The sequence below is a fragment of the Taudactylus pleione genome, unplaced genomic scaffold (genome assembly GCF_031769625.1).
Source record: "Taudactylus pleione unplaced genomic scaffold, aTauple2 ptg000711l, whole genome shotgun sequence".
Lineage (NCBI taxonomy): Eukaryota > Metazoa > Chordata > Amphibia > Anura > Myobatrachidae > Taudactylus > Taudactylus pleione.
The window spans coordinates 11,662,985-11,678,647 of NW_028285113.1; the positions used below are offsets into that span (position 1 = coordinate 11,662,985).

A 15,663-nucleotide genomic window follows, 5' to 3' on the forward strand; every position below is an offset into this window, starting at 1 on the left:
ATGACACAGGGGTGGGACCCCCACCTGTCCCCCTTGCATGCCTAGCCCTGTCAGCCATTTTTTGCTTCAGGCGACATTTGAAGTCTTGCCATCTGTGGGTGAAAAAGTAGGCATTATTCCTGCATTATTTTTCCCTGTTTTTTTTTTTTATTTAAGTTTTTACTTACCGGCGTTTGACATCCCGGGCTAGACGGACATAGTCACCCACCCTATTGACAGCACTGGCTATCTCCTCCCACATTCTCCACTTCTGGCTTACACCCATATTCCTGTCTGCCTGTGGCAGGATGTCCACACACTTCTGAACCAAAACCTCCATCTCCTTTCTTGTGAATTGTGGCTGCCTTTTCTTTTTGCCAGCTTTGGCCGGAATACTGGGCCTAGCAGCCTCTTCCATGTCATCCTCAACACCTATTTACATTAAATTAATTTGAATTTAGATGTCAATCTTTCACTATATTCTGTTTCAAAATCAGCCTTGATTAGAAATGTGAGAAGTACTTACCGGCCGCCTCTTGGCCATTGTTTGGCTGGTCTGTAGCCATTTTTCAAGCAAAAACAAGAACTACACCAGACCGTTTGTTTTTTTCCGTGACGTATTTATGCATGCGTCCTTATTATTCGGCCGCATCACTGATTGTGCGTTCCTATGATCGGTCCTTAATTTGAGCGGGAAAAGAAACACTATTTATGGCTTTTGGCGACTCGAGTCGAGGTGGCGGTTGTTGTTTGTTGGAGGTTACGTTGTTCGGAGTGGTTTGTTGGAGGGATTTGTGTTTGGCGTTTTTTTGAATTGTGTTAGAGGCGTTTTTTTTTTGGATAACTTTCCGTTCGCATTTTTTGGTGTGGTTTTTTTTAGTTGTGGTGTTTTTTCTGTGTAAGTTTTTTCCAGTCATCCTTTTGTAAAATATGGGTCTCCTTTTTTTTTGGTTTGGCCCAAAAATTAATTTTTTTTTTGTAGGTTTTTTTTGGCTGTGCCCCAACGACGTTTTTGTTCTGTGACTTCTTTATCGTGTATTGGTAAGTTTTGATTTTAACTTGTTTGTTGAATGTTCATGTCTTGTTTTTCGCATATTTTGGGGTCTTTACGGTTTTTTTCCGGGTTTTTGGGGATGTGAAAAATGCGAACCATTTAGCGTACTTTTGTAGGCTTGATTCCCCTTGTAAAAATGCAAACCATTTAGCGTACTTTTGTAGGCTTGATTCCCCTTGTAAAAATGCGAACCATTTAGCGCACTTTTGTAGGCTTGATTCCCCTTGTAAAAAAGCAAACCATTTAGCGGTCAAATTCTGGTTTTTTTTGTTTGTGCCAAATTGTGGAAGTCCTCTCAATGTCGGATTCCTATTTTTCGAAATGTGTGTTTACTCCCTTTATTTTTGTGCATTTTCAAAAAATAAGATTACAAAATGGCCACCACAAAATCTTAACTTTTTATGGTCTTTTGAAATGTAGGTTTTTGAAATCATGACAATACCCCGGCATGTAAGCATCTTTGGATTGTATCGTAAAGATAAGTATTTTTTGTTTTTTTGGGGGGGCAACATACCTTAACTACAATTCTTACCATTTCAGGTTGATGTTGGTCGTTTTATTGTGGCCATGCTGCCGGAAGCCGACAAACCTCAATCTCGTCCCAGGTGTAGGCATCGTAGGCGTGCTCGGCCCCAGATATATAGAACACGTGTCACCCTTTTTGGAATGCCCGATGATGAGCTGTTAAGGCGCTACCATCTTCCGCCCCAAATCATCATAGACACTCTCTCATTAATAGAGAGTGATCTTGAGCGGCAAATTGACAGTCCTACAGCAATACCACCACTTACGCAATTTATGGCGGTGTTACATTTCTGTGCCTCAGATTCCTTTCAAACCACGGTGGGAATAGTTGCGGGAATCTCCCAATCCTCCTTTTCAAGGATCCTGAGGGCAGTGATGGAGGCCCTTTTCAAGCACCTCCATCATTTTATTAAAATGCCTTTGGATATGGGTTCCCTTAGTGCGGCGAAGGCCAATTTTTACCAAATTGCTAGCTTCCCACACATCATAGGGGTTGTGGATGGTACTCACATACCACTTCAGCCTCCAGCACGGCTGGAGGCCATTTTTCGGAACCGAAAACACTATCACTCACTGAATGTAATGGTGGTATGTGATGCCTCCCTCCAGATCCTGTCCCTGAATGCAAAATTACCCGGGAGTGCACATGACTCATTCGTCATCCGTCAATCAGGGATTTGGCATAAATTAAACAACCTAGAAGCTGGTGATGCGTGGCTTCTGGGTAAGTGTAGACCTTTTTTTAGAAAGCAATGCAAAGCTTGATACACAGTGATCCTGATTTTGTAATTTCTTGTTCACAGGAGACAGTGGCTACCCTTGCACGCCCTGGCTGCTCACTCTTTATTTGGCTACCACACCAGGGCCACAAAATGAGTATAATTCCGCACTTACAGCCACCAGGCAAGTGGTGGAGCGCTGTATCGGCCTTTTAAAAGGCCAATTCAGATGGCTCCACCGCTCTGGTGGTGAGCTCATGTATTTGCCGGAAATGGTTTCGAAAATTGTGGTCCTGTGTGGGATATTTCACAACATCGCCATAAGGAGTGGTGTCCCAATGCAGCCAGAGGATGCCTTGCCTGAGGATGGCCCCCCCGCGGTTGGTCGGAGGTCTGTATGTGTGGGGGGGCCATACGCGCTGATGTTGTGGCCCGTTTTTTCAGGTAATTATTGTCCCAAATGAAGTTAGATGACACAATGTAGACATGTAATAATGTAATTAACAATTTTAATTTTTGTTTTGTTTGTGTGTTTTATTCCATAATATTTATCGTGAAAACCATGACTACTACCTGTTCGTAAAAAATGACTTCATGTGGACACATTGGATTTAACTTCTGGACCAAATTTGTCGTCAACTCATTTGTGGAATCATGTTGGCATGCTACTTCGTCAAACAGTTCTTGATTGTTTTGTTTTTGTATATTTTTGGTGTAGGCTGTTTTTTGACGAGTGTTTTCACTGTGTGTATTGATTGTCCTTAATCACTTTGTGTTTCTAATTTTTAAAAAAAAAATTTTTTTGAAACGTTATAACAAACATTTCCATTCTAAATTACATGCAAGTGTAACCTGGTTCCCAAAATGGCAACTTGCTTAACGGCTAATCCAGTTATGATTTAAATTGTGCAGTATTTTACCATGCTTAGTGGCTCAAATCAAACACCCCAAGGTATTATGGTGAATCAGTATGTTTTGGATTCTCGGCCTAAACAGGTTTAATTTAATATTTACCTTACCCCCCAAAAAATAAAATTCTTTCTACAAAACCAAAAAAAACCCTATTGGTATTGTTAGGTGTTGAATGTGCCAGCTTACCTAATTCTGCTTTCTCGAATCTAAGTTACATTACTTTAAAAAACTTGCTGCAATAGTCGACTTAGGTAAGGTTAAACAATATAATATTTACAGAGAAGGAATGAGACTTCAAACGAAACTTTTTTTTTTATTTTTAGAAAAACTGACAAAATTTGGGAAAAGGAAATAAATTAATGCCGCAGGATCACTGCCATGTGATCGAGGACCACCAGCATGCCTATAACATGGCCCCTCAGCCTCTCCACACATGCTCCTGCCTCCGTCAGCCGCCTCTGGTCCTCTGTGGGTTTAAAAATTGAGGTTCATAATAAAAAAAAACATAATTTTGTTTGAGAAACAACTGCCAAAGTAAATGCAACTTTCCCAAAAAAATCAATTTGGACAAACATTACAATTCAAAGCCAACATTCTTTGCCCAAGTAAATTCGAAATAAACACGACAAAAACAAGAAATTGTAAAAAAAGAGAAAAACACCGAAAAACTACTTTGGTGGGTACCGTAAACAAGAGATACAAGTATGAGTGTTTGGAGATGTGTGATATGTGTAAGGGCCAAACATCATAGACATTTAGAAAACCAGATCTATCTAACACACATTTAAAAATAAAAATAAAAAAATGCACAGGCAAAGGATAACATCCCCCCCAAAAATTGGAAAAAACAAGGTAAAAGGGAAACATACCGTTGACAATGCCGCCTGGACCTGAAGCCTCGTCTGAGAAAAATTTATGACAGCAGCAGGCACGCCAACTGCACATTCCAGACATATAAAAGGACTATTGACAGCAATCCAATTGCCTAAGACAGTGGCGGTAATTAAGTGTAAAGCACAAACATGTGAGGATGATCCGATGTCACCGGCCAACAACAGGGCACACAAAGCTGCAAAATGGGCAGCAGGGTTAAAAAATGAATGTACCGACTGAACAAATGATGACTTTTCAAACAATTGATATGCTGAAATTAATTGAGATGCAAAATTTGTGTTCCATTCAGGAGAAGGCAGTCTGGAAGTCCAAGGGATTTGGGCAACAGTCCTCTGGACTCTGGAGAGATGGACAAGGTAAGCCAGTGGCTCCCAAAGCGTACTACCCAAGCCTGGTTGAGGCAGCGCACGGTCTGACTCATTTGGGAAAGCAAGGTATGTGCAAATTGGTGAGAGCATACTGGTGCGCACCGGGTTTTTCTTCTAAAGCGGAAAAGAGAGCAATGTCCTGTCTGACCTGCTTGAGGAAAAACATTGGGAAAACGATCCCTACCGAATCATCCCATATTCCTCCGACTCACGGACCTTTTCAAGTAATACAAATTGATTTCATCCAATTACCACCCTGCAGGAATCTCAAGTATGTATTAGTGTGCACGGATGTGTTTTCTAATTGGGTTGAGGCACACCTAGCAGCCATTAATACTGCTGCGTTTACTGCCAAGAAAATTGTTCAGGAGTTTGTATGCAGATACGGTATCCCTAACATTATTGAGAGTGATAGGGGGTACTCATTTCACAGGTGATGTTTTCCAAAATATGTGTAAGCTGATGGGTATTAATAGTCGACATCATACCCCTACCGACCACAAGCCAATGCCAAGGTAGAGAGGATGACCGGGACTATTAAAAACAAATTAAGTAAAATCATGTCAGAAACTGGACTGGGTTGGCCAGAAGCACTACCACTTGTCCTTCATAGTATCAGGACAACTCCTAGGCCTCCTCTTAATCTGTCCCCCTTTGAAATACTGTTTGGTAGACAACCTCATTTGATTATAAGTCCGCAGGAACGTTTGAACGGTAACAACGAGGTAACTGTAAGGTATCTTATAACAATGAGTAAACAGTTAAAACAGCAACAGCAGAAACTGAAATTGTTGTCACATGATATGCCTGAAACAAACTGTCATGATGTCGGACCTGGAGAATTTGTCATGATCAAAAATTTCTTGTGTTCAGGTTGTTTGACTGATCGGTGGGAAGGTCCATATCAGGTGTTGCTGATGAGTACAACCTCATTGAATATGGCAGAGAGAGATACCTGGGTCCATTCCACTCACTGTAAGAAGGTCAACCAACCGGTGGAGATACAAGGCGGAGATGAGGCAGATAACGTGGACCTGTCGATCGCGAGCTTGTTCCGGGAGGGTTAAAAGGTTGCAGTGAGATATCTGAACTAAAGAAATTTGTAGATCCTTGCTACGGCAATGGACTGGTCTGCTGTGTTCATTTTTGTATTCTCTTCCAGAGTTTCCATCATCCTGGTTTGTTCGGGGTTTTCTGGTTTCTGTGACGGGGGACCGATAGAGGAGATGGGAGCTAATGGCAGTATTGATGGAGTGGAGTCGAGAGGAGGAGTGCTATGCCAATCAGGGGAGTGTCTGACCAATCTTAGTACAGTAACTGTTAAGAGATCTGCTATTCTGGATACTCTGAGACAGTGAGAAGATCTATCGTCTGAGGATTATTGTATGTGTGAGTTCTGTGGGTCTGTAATTGATGAGAGATGCATCCAACGGTGTCAACCTAAGTATAACCAGTATTGGGGTGGGTATCCTTTAGAGGATTATCACACTATGGTGGTCAAAATTTTAAATCAAACCGACTGTTGGGTGTGCTCTCACGTAATTGAAAGTACAGATAGACAGGTGCTAAAAATACTAATATTTAATAATGATATGGAAAGACCACAGTAAAATAGTTAAAATAAACACACAGAAAGGATGAAAATAAAATTTGGACAGGAGATGCTAAAATGGCATTATAAATAAATAATGAAGAAAAAAAATAATAATTCAAACTAAGACAATTAAAAAATCAATAGGAAAATATAAGCAATACTTGATATAATTGCATACAGTCTGCACTAAGCAGAGAAAACGGACCTGCAAGATAAGTTGTAAAAATGTAGCAACAGTGTCAGTGTATAATGGCTTGCATATATACAATCACAAATAACATTAAAGGTAATGATGTTTACGTAGTTCTTAGATGGTCCGTGTAGACATAAATATATATTAATGTCTCTCACACATCTGAGACTGTAGGAGAATGTTAATTAGTACACCATAATAAAAGGTGTTCCAGCGTATATGGCACAATGAATTTTAGGGGGACTGTTGATGTCCAGTGATATTCTGAAAAAAGTTAGAATATATAATCATGATTGAGCCCTTAGAAGCTGGGCTTATAGATTGTTCATCTTGGAGCGTATGGCTGTTTCTAACATTTGAAGCCACTCCTAATACGTGTAGACCGCACAGCCGCAGACAGCTCTGTTTAATGTATCAGAGAGTAAAATGTAAAAAATTAAAAATTGTGCACATTCAAGCATGCATGCTTTATAGGGTTTGTCACTCACGATCCAGTTGTGACCATATATCACGCCGTAATCCCCACTGAGCTCTCACATGCAGTGGCCTCACAGCAATCCACGGAGGAGATGGATCGGCTCCGGTGCAATCACCCGTCGGTGAGCAGCGTGCAATGTTATTGTTCATCCTCCGTGTAGAGTGGTCAGTGACTCACTTGCCCGGCTTGCGGTCTCACGTCCCGTCCTTCTCTCTACGCGTTTCTCCGCCTTAGAAACATCGGCGGCTTCTTCAGGAGACAGAATTCTATGGTACTGATGTAGTTCCGTTCATATCAGCATAGCTCTAATTTGCTCAGCTGATTGTTAATTAGAGACATTATTCAGATGTCAGGTGTGTAAACTACAGCTGTATTGCGAGACAGATTTTTCTGACAGATTTCAATCTTTTCTATGTCTGACATTTTTAGCAAAGATATATTCGGAACAAATAGCCATTAGCCATTTTCATACATTGTATTAAATATATAGTTACAACAGTTTGACACTTTTAACATGTATCTTTTGGGACACAAGATATCAGGTGGTTTAGATCCTATATATACTGGATATTTGTAACGATGATTATCAACATACTTAATTCATAGTATCCAGCCTATATATATTTATATTTACAGACCAATTCACAACCTGATATCAATATATATCCCACTAATGATTACAACCATCAACCCATTTTATATATATATATATATAATTCAATAACAAGTATTTAACACTCTTTAAAATATCAATCAAGGATTTCTTAAGCAATATATCACACAGTTATTTTACTATTCCTTACTATTATCCCCTCTCACGTGCCCCAAGGACAGCATAATGTAGGATTAGTACCATTCCCATTAAATGTCTCTGAATTTTAGAATCACAAAGAGGGCATGTACTGGATGGAAAATTTCTTAAGTCCAAACCACCTCATTTTAAATTCCACCAGTACCAATTAGATAAATCACTTTTATGTTTAAACATTACCAACTACAATGAACCAGGAAGTTGGGAGGTGACTGGGAATAACCAGACAATGACCTTCTCACTAAGAGCTGATCGTGAGCCTCTGAATTATGAACTGTTACGCACAATTAGGTCAGGTGGAAGACACTTCTGGTATAAATATACACTAAGTTCCACCAAAGAAATGATAGGTAGGGTACCAGAAGGGTATTGCGCCAAGATATTACAATGGAAAACTTGTATGTGTAAAATGGAAGAACCTGAAGTAGGATCACTTGCTAGGGAAATGTGTGGCTTACTAATGTTCACTATTCCTTATGTTCTCCTCGATGATGTATGTTTTATATGTGGAAATAAAGCGTATAAGTGTCTCTCTCCGAGTTCTGAAGGTTTGTGTTGCTTGGGAAGAGTAGTTCCAGAAGTTATGACCCTTACACATGGTGAAATGCTTGGTATTCATAAAAACACACCATCACCATATCTTCACACACAGTATTAACACAGAAACAAAAGAAATATGATACCTGGTGACGTGCATAAAGCCACACAGTTAATTAGTGAGACAACTGGCTTTCAAGTTTTGGTAGCATTGGATCCCACCAGGATTGCTCAGGGTACACTAAATTTTAGATATATCCAAGATCTTGCTAAATTAATAGATATCACCACCGAGATGTATGATGACACATTCAGGTATACAGGTAGGGAGTTGCAAGCTTACAAGAAAGAACTTGTGCAACATAGACTAGTGTTAAATTATTTAACAGCTGTCACTGGAGGGTATTGCGTAACTTTAGCCACCCAATTTGGTGTAAAATGTTGCACTTACATTACAAACAATACCAGCGATCCCAAGGAGGTAATAGACTGGAAGATGGATGAAATTCTGCAGCTGAAATGGGAATTTTGAAAGAACCATAATGTTTCAGTGGCTGAAGTAGAGGAATGGGTTTCTTGGTTGAACCCAGTGAAATGGTTCTCAGGTCTAGGAGAGTGGGTCCAGGAAATGATTGTGAGCATAGGTAAACTCCTGATCCTCATACTGGTTGTCATCATAGTAATTGGCTTATATGTCAGGTGTGTTCCTACTGTGTTGAAATGTGGAAAATGTAAAGATAAGGTGAACCAAAAGAATGACATTATGATGGTGGTCAGTAGTAACAATATGAATACTGAGGAAAATGTAGGAATGCATTACAACCCTGAACTAGAAGGTACCATCATATGATGTATAAGATTTAGACATGCATAAAAGTATTATAATGTTACTTTAAAACATCTTAAATAATGTAAGTTCCTATTCTCCCTCAAGACTTCCTTTATAGGATTGTTGCATCCCCACATCTTTCCCATGATCTCCCAAGATCCACGGTGTGCATATAAGGGTAGTTTTATGTCCCCTCCTATAGACACATTATTGATGGATTAAGAACCACCTTGTGCCATCCCATAAATTAACATTAAATAATATGTCATAATGTAAGCCTAAATTAATTTTAAAATCAAAGTATGATAGCATGTTGTTTGCTATCAGAGGGTGGACTGTTGAAGGCGGATAATTGGCTGAGACAGGATGGGTTTAAAATTAAATCTGCATGATGCCATTTTGCAACTGGCCGCCCAGCACCATTTTAGTGAATCTCGCCCATTATAAAGTACATACGGTGATACTATTATTTAGCGTTGTGTGATTCCCATGCAATAGAAAGAAGTTAAAAGTCCTCATCATATAAGTACAGTCACTAAAACATATAAAATTATCAACCCTGCAAAACACGTACCATAGTGATGGTGTACTCCACAAACACGTAGTCGCACAACGCTTACTAGAGTCTTTTCCCAAAACCCCAATATTTACACACTTACATAAAAGGTTCCCTAGTATTAAAGTGTAATATTCAAGGTTTATTCAATGTTGTGAAATAAATGTAATCTGATATTTAAGGTTTAGTACATGGTAAGCAGACCATGTTTGGTGTTGTACTGATCCACTGTGTCTTTGCAGTTTCCGGTATCATCAGTGAGAAGATCACAACATGTGTCTGCAAACTATGGACTATAGAGAGTTAAAACATTAAGATGTACTCTGTAATGTAACCAGCTTAGACTTATTATGCAGTGGGAAAGAGGATACAAAGGGCTGTTGGAGGCTGGATTGTGTCTATTCGAATTGACCTATGAACTATACTGTAACAGAAGAACCAATGGAATTATGCCAAACTGATCTATTGTATTGCCTATCCCTGTAAGAGTTTATATGTGGGCTCTCTAAACTTGGATGCCAGTCTTCTTGCCTTGCTGTTGACGGAGGTTTCTATATTGATGCCGGTATCTGGGTCCAGAGCGCGTGCGTATGTATCAACTGTACCTTGGGTCTGTATGATTTATTTGCGCTAATTGTATTTAGATCACAGCATATAACCATCTGTTTTTATATTGAACAACAACATTTTGTGCTTTGTAACCACACAAAGTCTGAAAGCATTTATTTCTTGTGCGACTCATAACGCTAAATAGCGACAATTTTAGAAGGTATAGGTAGGCATCGATACTTTTAACACCAAATCATGCCCTCAACTGCCGGGGAGCAATCGGACATGATATCGGATCATGACCAGATTGTCTATTGTGTGGGCCACCTTTAGGCTATTCGTTATTAATTATAGGGTTGTATAGTGTTTTTAAACTGCCATTTTATTTGCCACTATGTTTCATAGATGTGCTATATTCTTTTAAACTACAATTTGTTTGTACTGCTGCTTTGTCACTTAGTTTAGTCAGGGAGCTCACTGCTGACATTAGCCAATATTTTGAGCTGTGAGGTTGTCAAAATTGACTGGAAATTAATGCTGTCACTGTTAGGAATAAGTAGGAACAAAAACAGGTCTAAATTACATAATTTTAGCAGTTTTTATAAATTTTATAAAGAAATACAGATCCAAAACACTTGAGGATGATTTTGCCAAAACACAATGATTTAGAACCAAATGATTTGCACACATCTCTACTTGAAATTAGTTTTCAAAGTCTGGAAATTCTAAATTGAAATCTTTCTGTAATGCAGACAGGGTATCAGATGAAGATGATTGTCATTCCTACATGGGATACCGGTTTGTACTAGCAGATGCAGCAGTCAGCTGGGCAAGTAGAAATCAACTAAATGTTGCCCTATCCACCACTGAGGTGGAGTATATGGCACCTACAGAACCTGCCAATGAAGTCTTATGCTTGAAAGAGACTTTATGCCAGTAAAGTCCTTTGAGTTAAGATGAGACTATCAACATTGAGAGTGACAACAGGGGTTCAATTGTAGAAGATAAGCGCTCAGAAGTTTATGTCCAAAATATGAGAATAGTCCCAAAATACAAATGCAGCTTTAATGTCTGACGGTAGCAATCCTATTCTTTCACAAGTTCATTGCAGAATTTCATGGAGAAAAAAAATAAAAAATGATAATGTATAGTTATACAACTGAAAAACAATGACCTGCTGAAAACTAGAAGAATAGTCCACAATCCCAAATGTGTGCTCATAGGATGTAAGACACACAAAATATATATATATATATATATATATATATATATATTTTTTTTTTTACACACACACACTTGTGCATACATAGAATGGAGATGCATAAAAATGATGCTTACATCAATAATGCATGTTGCAGACTCAAAGGTTTCTCTTTCTCCATATACTCAGTGTATCTTTCCACACATCAGACATATGCAAAAAGAAGAAAGCTCCAAATGTGCATAAAAATCACCTTTAAACATATAACAAAAGTGAATATATCCATACCAGATGGTATAAGCCAGAACGATACACTCCTAGGTGGTATGAAACCCCGGGGCTCAAATAAAGATATATCAAGCTGGCTCTATGTGCATGGAATATTCCCACTGTCACTCCTTTACCTCAAAACACATTTCGATGCTCACTGGTGTCTTTATCAAGTGGAGTGACTAAAAACAGTTTGTTCGTATTGATAACATCCCCTTTATAGGGGTGCAATTGACTTGTCCTAGAGCACCAAGCACTTTGCTCTTAGACACCACTTTATCCGTGAGTTAGTGGAGAGAAAGGCTGTCAGCAGGGCCATAACTAGGGTGGTGCAACCTGTGCCATGGCACCGCAGGGGGGAGCTTTTTGGGCCTGTCAAATTTTCCTGTTTATTATTATTATTCTTACTTGTAGCTTCCTCTGTTCTTATCCCCAGCATCTCCTGGCCTCACCTATCTCTTCCCTATCTCTTCCCCATGAGGCCATGGCCTTATTTTAAGTGCACTATATTATGTTCCTATTTAAAAAAGTGTGGGGGGGGGCACCAATGCTCTCTGGCTCAGGGCACCAAAAAGTCTAGTTAGTTACAGCTCTGTCTGTTAGCATAACCTTTGTAGCAAGTGAAGATTAAGCTGCTGGTATGTTAACAAAAAGGGCTGATGTCACAGAAATTCTAAATGTGTTCCTGAAAAAAAAAAAAAAAAAGTGGACCTTGTGTGTTTGAAATGTTACTATGTTTCATTGATTTATTGCATAACCCCACGATTCTGGATACAAGTGGACTTTGCTGCGATATGTGCAAGTAAAGTGTAATGTTTGAAGAGGGGTGTCAGAGAGTAGATACTCCTGCACTGTCTCCCTCTCCGAGTCACCCAGAGGTGCGACCTCTGACCTGAGGTGCCACTGAGCATGTGTGACCCAATGCATGCCACTGTGTAAGAGTCACAGTACTTGCTGTATCATCAAAGTGTGATCACTATAACCTGCATTACAGCTATTGCGGCTACCACCAGAAAACACTGCAGTGTACCGCTGTTATCAATAAACTAGTAAACTTTGTTAAGGACTGAGTCGGGTAACCTCCATTTCACATTCCACTGGTACCTACTGTAACTTTCCAGGTCCTACAACAATAGTTCATATCTATACTGGATATCTTAGCTTTGGCTGATTCTTCATTTGAAAGAAAAATTCAAGCAGTTAAAATAACTTGGAGAAATTATGTACAGTATATATTTGAGGTCTGAAGTATAGTTGGCTGTAAAGCAAGAGGTAACCTGAATTTGTGGGTACCAGGCATGGTGAGATGTCACTGAAAGCACCCTGCACAATAGCTGAGAAGAACATGGCTTAACATCACACGCCAGCACCATGACAAGACTCACCCCTCACATAGGTGAAAATACCACCCTCCCTCCCCCTCCTGCAGTGCCGAAGACAAGTGGGAAACTACTGTGGCATATACCCTGACAGATCTGTGTCAGAGCCCGCAACTGCAGTACTGAAAGGGTTTAGAAATCCTCACCATTATAATTCATAAGTGTATTGTGCCTGTAGGTAGCGTGTGTCCAGGTTTTTGCCATTTCACACAGCTGGCTGTTTTCCCAGGGGTTTGGCTGCAACATTGCTTGTTTTAAACTGCTACAAACCTCTGATTTAAGTTTTAATTCGTCAAACCACTGAATAAATAAAGTATTCTAAAGCAATATCATAAGTGTTGTGCAGTCTCTGTAAATGCTCCAAAACTGGGCTTTGAAAGCTTGGTCATTCTGCAATCAGGCCCAATAGCTGGCTTGTTTCAGTTAGTGATGGGTGTTAATCAGTCAGGGACATTTTGCCTTTACAGTGCTAAAATCTTGACAGCATAACTGACATTTAATAGTTTTTAGTCTTTGATACAACTAGTCATCCACTAATATGTTCATTACACAAATCCCCAGAGCTTCTGTATTTGGAGAACACATTCCGTAGCTGTATATGTTCAGCATGGGGTTGGATGGGCCAGCACTCATAGCAAGGGATAGTGTAATACAGCCATTTAGCCATGACAGTTCCCTGGAGTGATCATCTGGATGTCCCCTATGATATTTTGGTGTATCTTTAGCCTAAGAGCAGACTCTCCCCATAAGTGAGCTGGTAAGAATAAACTTCAATGCACAGATTCTACTGAAATGTTTAATCGTACCACAAATGCTTGAAAAAGCTACATTTCCAAGGTCTAGTCCTATCCCAGCACAGATTTACATTGCAAATCAGGACAGGATAAACTGAAAGCAATTCCAGTCAGTCAGATCCAACGCCACTATTCCTGTTAAACAGAGACACTGTTTTCAATCACTTTCGGGTCCAAGTAAGTATATGGCAAACTCATGTTGTGGTTTCGCTCTTTAATGTATTTGGAGATCTCAGCCAGCTGCTTCTGGAAATCCTTTATGAATGTCTGTGGCGCCTTCTCTGTAAAACGCACATTAGGGTAAACCCCCAGAGGTCTCTAGAGGGTAATGGGAAAATCAAAGTTGAAATAATTTCAACAACTAGGTCCATTCGCCACCACATTACATAGTTATAGGAACATTGAGACATTGTGGGGTTATATAGTAGTTTATGGATTTGGTAAATAGACCCAGAAGAACACGAAAGTACCAGATCTGCTTATAGCAATATTCATACTGGCCCCTAGTACTCACCCGGTCCCTTGGCTCATTACTGAGCAGCCACACGATGGACAGGCCAGCACTGGTTATGTTTACATCAGGCAATGCTGCCAGTATACTCTGGGGTGTACTGACCCCTTTTACTGTGGGAGGGGGGCTTTTCATTGATGTGGGACCATTGGGCATCCAGGCATAGACGTCATACTGCAATGAAAACACAGATCTGAAACCAAAACTATGACAGTTTGCCCCATAAAAAAGGGATAAAGACACAACATATGCTCATAATACATTACAAGCCATTTAGATCAATATGGTTTCCTAACATCCATATCAAGTATAGAGTATGAAAGACACAACACAGGATACAAAGAACAGCAAATTGTAAAGCCATGATAATCTGTCCCTCACCTGACCACTGTTGACAGCTGCATGCTGAGCAGAACAAGTGAAGATCACCATGGTCAGGTACTTGATCAGAGAGGCCTTGGTCTCCAAGGATGATGGTATTTCTATCAAAGGGAATACTCCATTAGTTATGTAGACCTCTCCTACACACTGATGGAATATCTGAGGTATGAGTTGGACCACAACATCACATAGCATTCTACTTTTATGCAATATAAAACACCCTACACCCACACTGTACACAGAATATCAAGGTTTAAGTATAGGAAAGGTTATTACACTGGTATTGAATTTTGTTTAAGTATCCTTTGTAGCCGTTTTAGATACTGTATAGAATGTTTTGTTTTTTGTTTTTGTCAAAAGGGCTTATGGGTCTATTAAAGGAGCAGTGAAAAGCCCTTTATCAGTGATAACAGGGCTTTTCACTGTTTGACTCTATTCATAGAAGGAGTTACCATGGAGAAATCTCAGCCTTATCCAGCTGTGTCCCTGATAAGGGTACATATCGCTTCTCCATACACTAGTATGGGGAGAACTATTCATAGAAGCACGGAGAGCTCAGCTTTCCTTTTCGTTTAAAAAATAAAATAAAATTCTTCATCTCAGGACAGCGTCATAAGTCTCCTGAGTGGTGAAAAGCAGGGAAGTCAGCTGTCTCCCCATCTTCTCAGTGTGGGCCTCGCCCCCTTCTATGTCTCTGGCCAATCAATGCCAAATGTGAGCGAAAAACTCTGCCCCTACTCAATGTGTGGGTAACTGGGACACTCTAATGAGAGGTTCCCAGAGAGTATCTGCCCCACCTTTGCTCTGTACTGTTCAGACTGCTTACTGCCCCCACTTCCATTGCTCTGTCCTGTATTTAGATTAATGTAGTTACCAGTCATATGCAGAGTCACTTCAGACTGCTGTTGACTGCCCAATGCCCTGCGACTCTCTGCCGGTAGCTCTGGCTGGCACATGCACAGAGACATCCAGCTTACAGAGACAAAGATATGATGGAGAACAAAATTGCTACTTATCTAAGCTATGGGAGAATACATACACTAAAGTGCAAGTTTTTAGAAGTGGAGATGTTGCCCTGAGCAACCAGATTCTGCTTAACATTTAACTAGCACCAATCTAGAAGATACTA

General features: G+C 40.0%; 1 protein-coding gene across 1 annotated transcript in view; it reads right to left on the reverse strand.

The window, feature by feature from the left end:
- Positions 1 to 13,630: 13,630 nt before the first annotated feature.
- Positions 13,631 to 15,663, reverse strand: part of LOC148477489 (hydroperoxide isomerase ALOXE3-like) — a 28,859-nt gene continuing 26,826 nt past the window's right edge. Inside the window, exons 12-14 of the mRNA XM_088456750.1 lie at positions 14,535 to 14,635; positions 14,157 to 14,327; positions 13,631 to 13,960 (exon numbers count right to left, since the gene is read on the reverse strand). Coding sequence (XP_088312876.1) covers positions 13,781 to 13,960; positions 14,157 to 14,327; positions 14,535 to 14,635 — 452 coding nt within the window. The 3' untranslated portion in view covers positions 13,631 to 13,780. The remainder of the gene's footprint in view (positions 13,961 to 14,156; positions 14,328 to 14,534; positions 14,636 to 15,663) is intronic.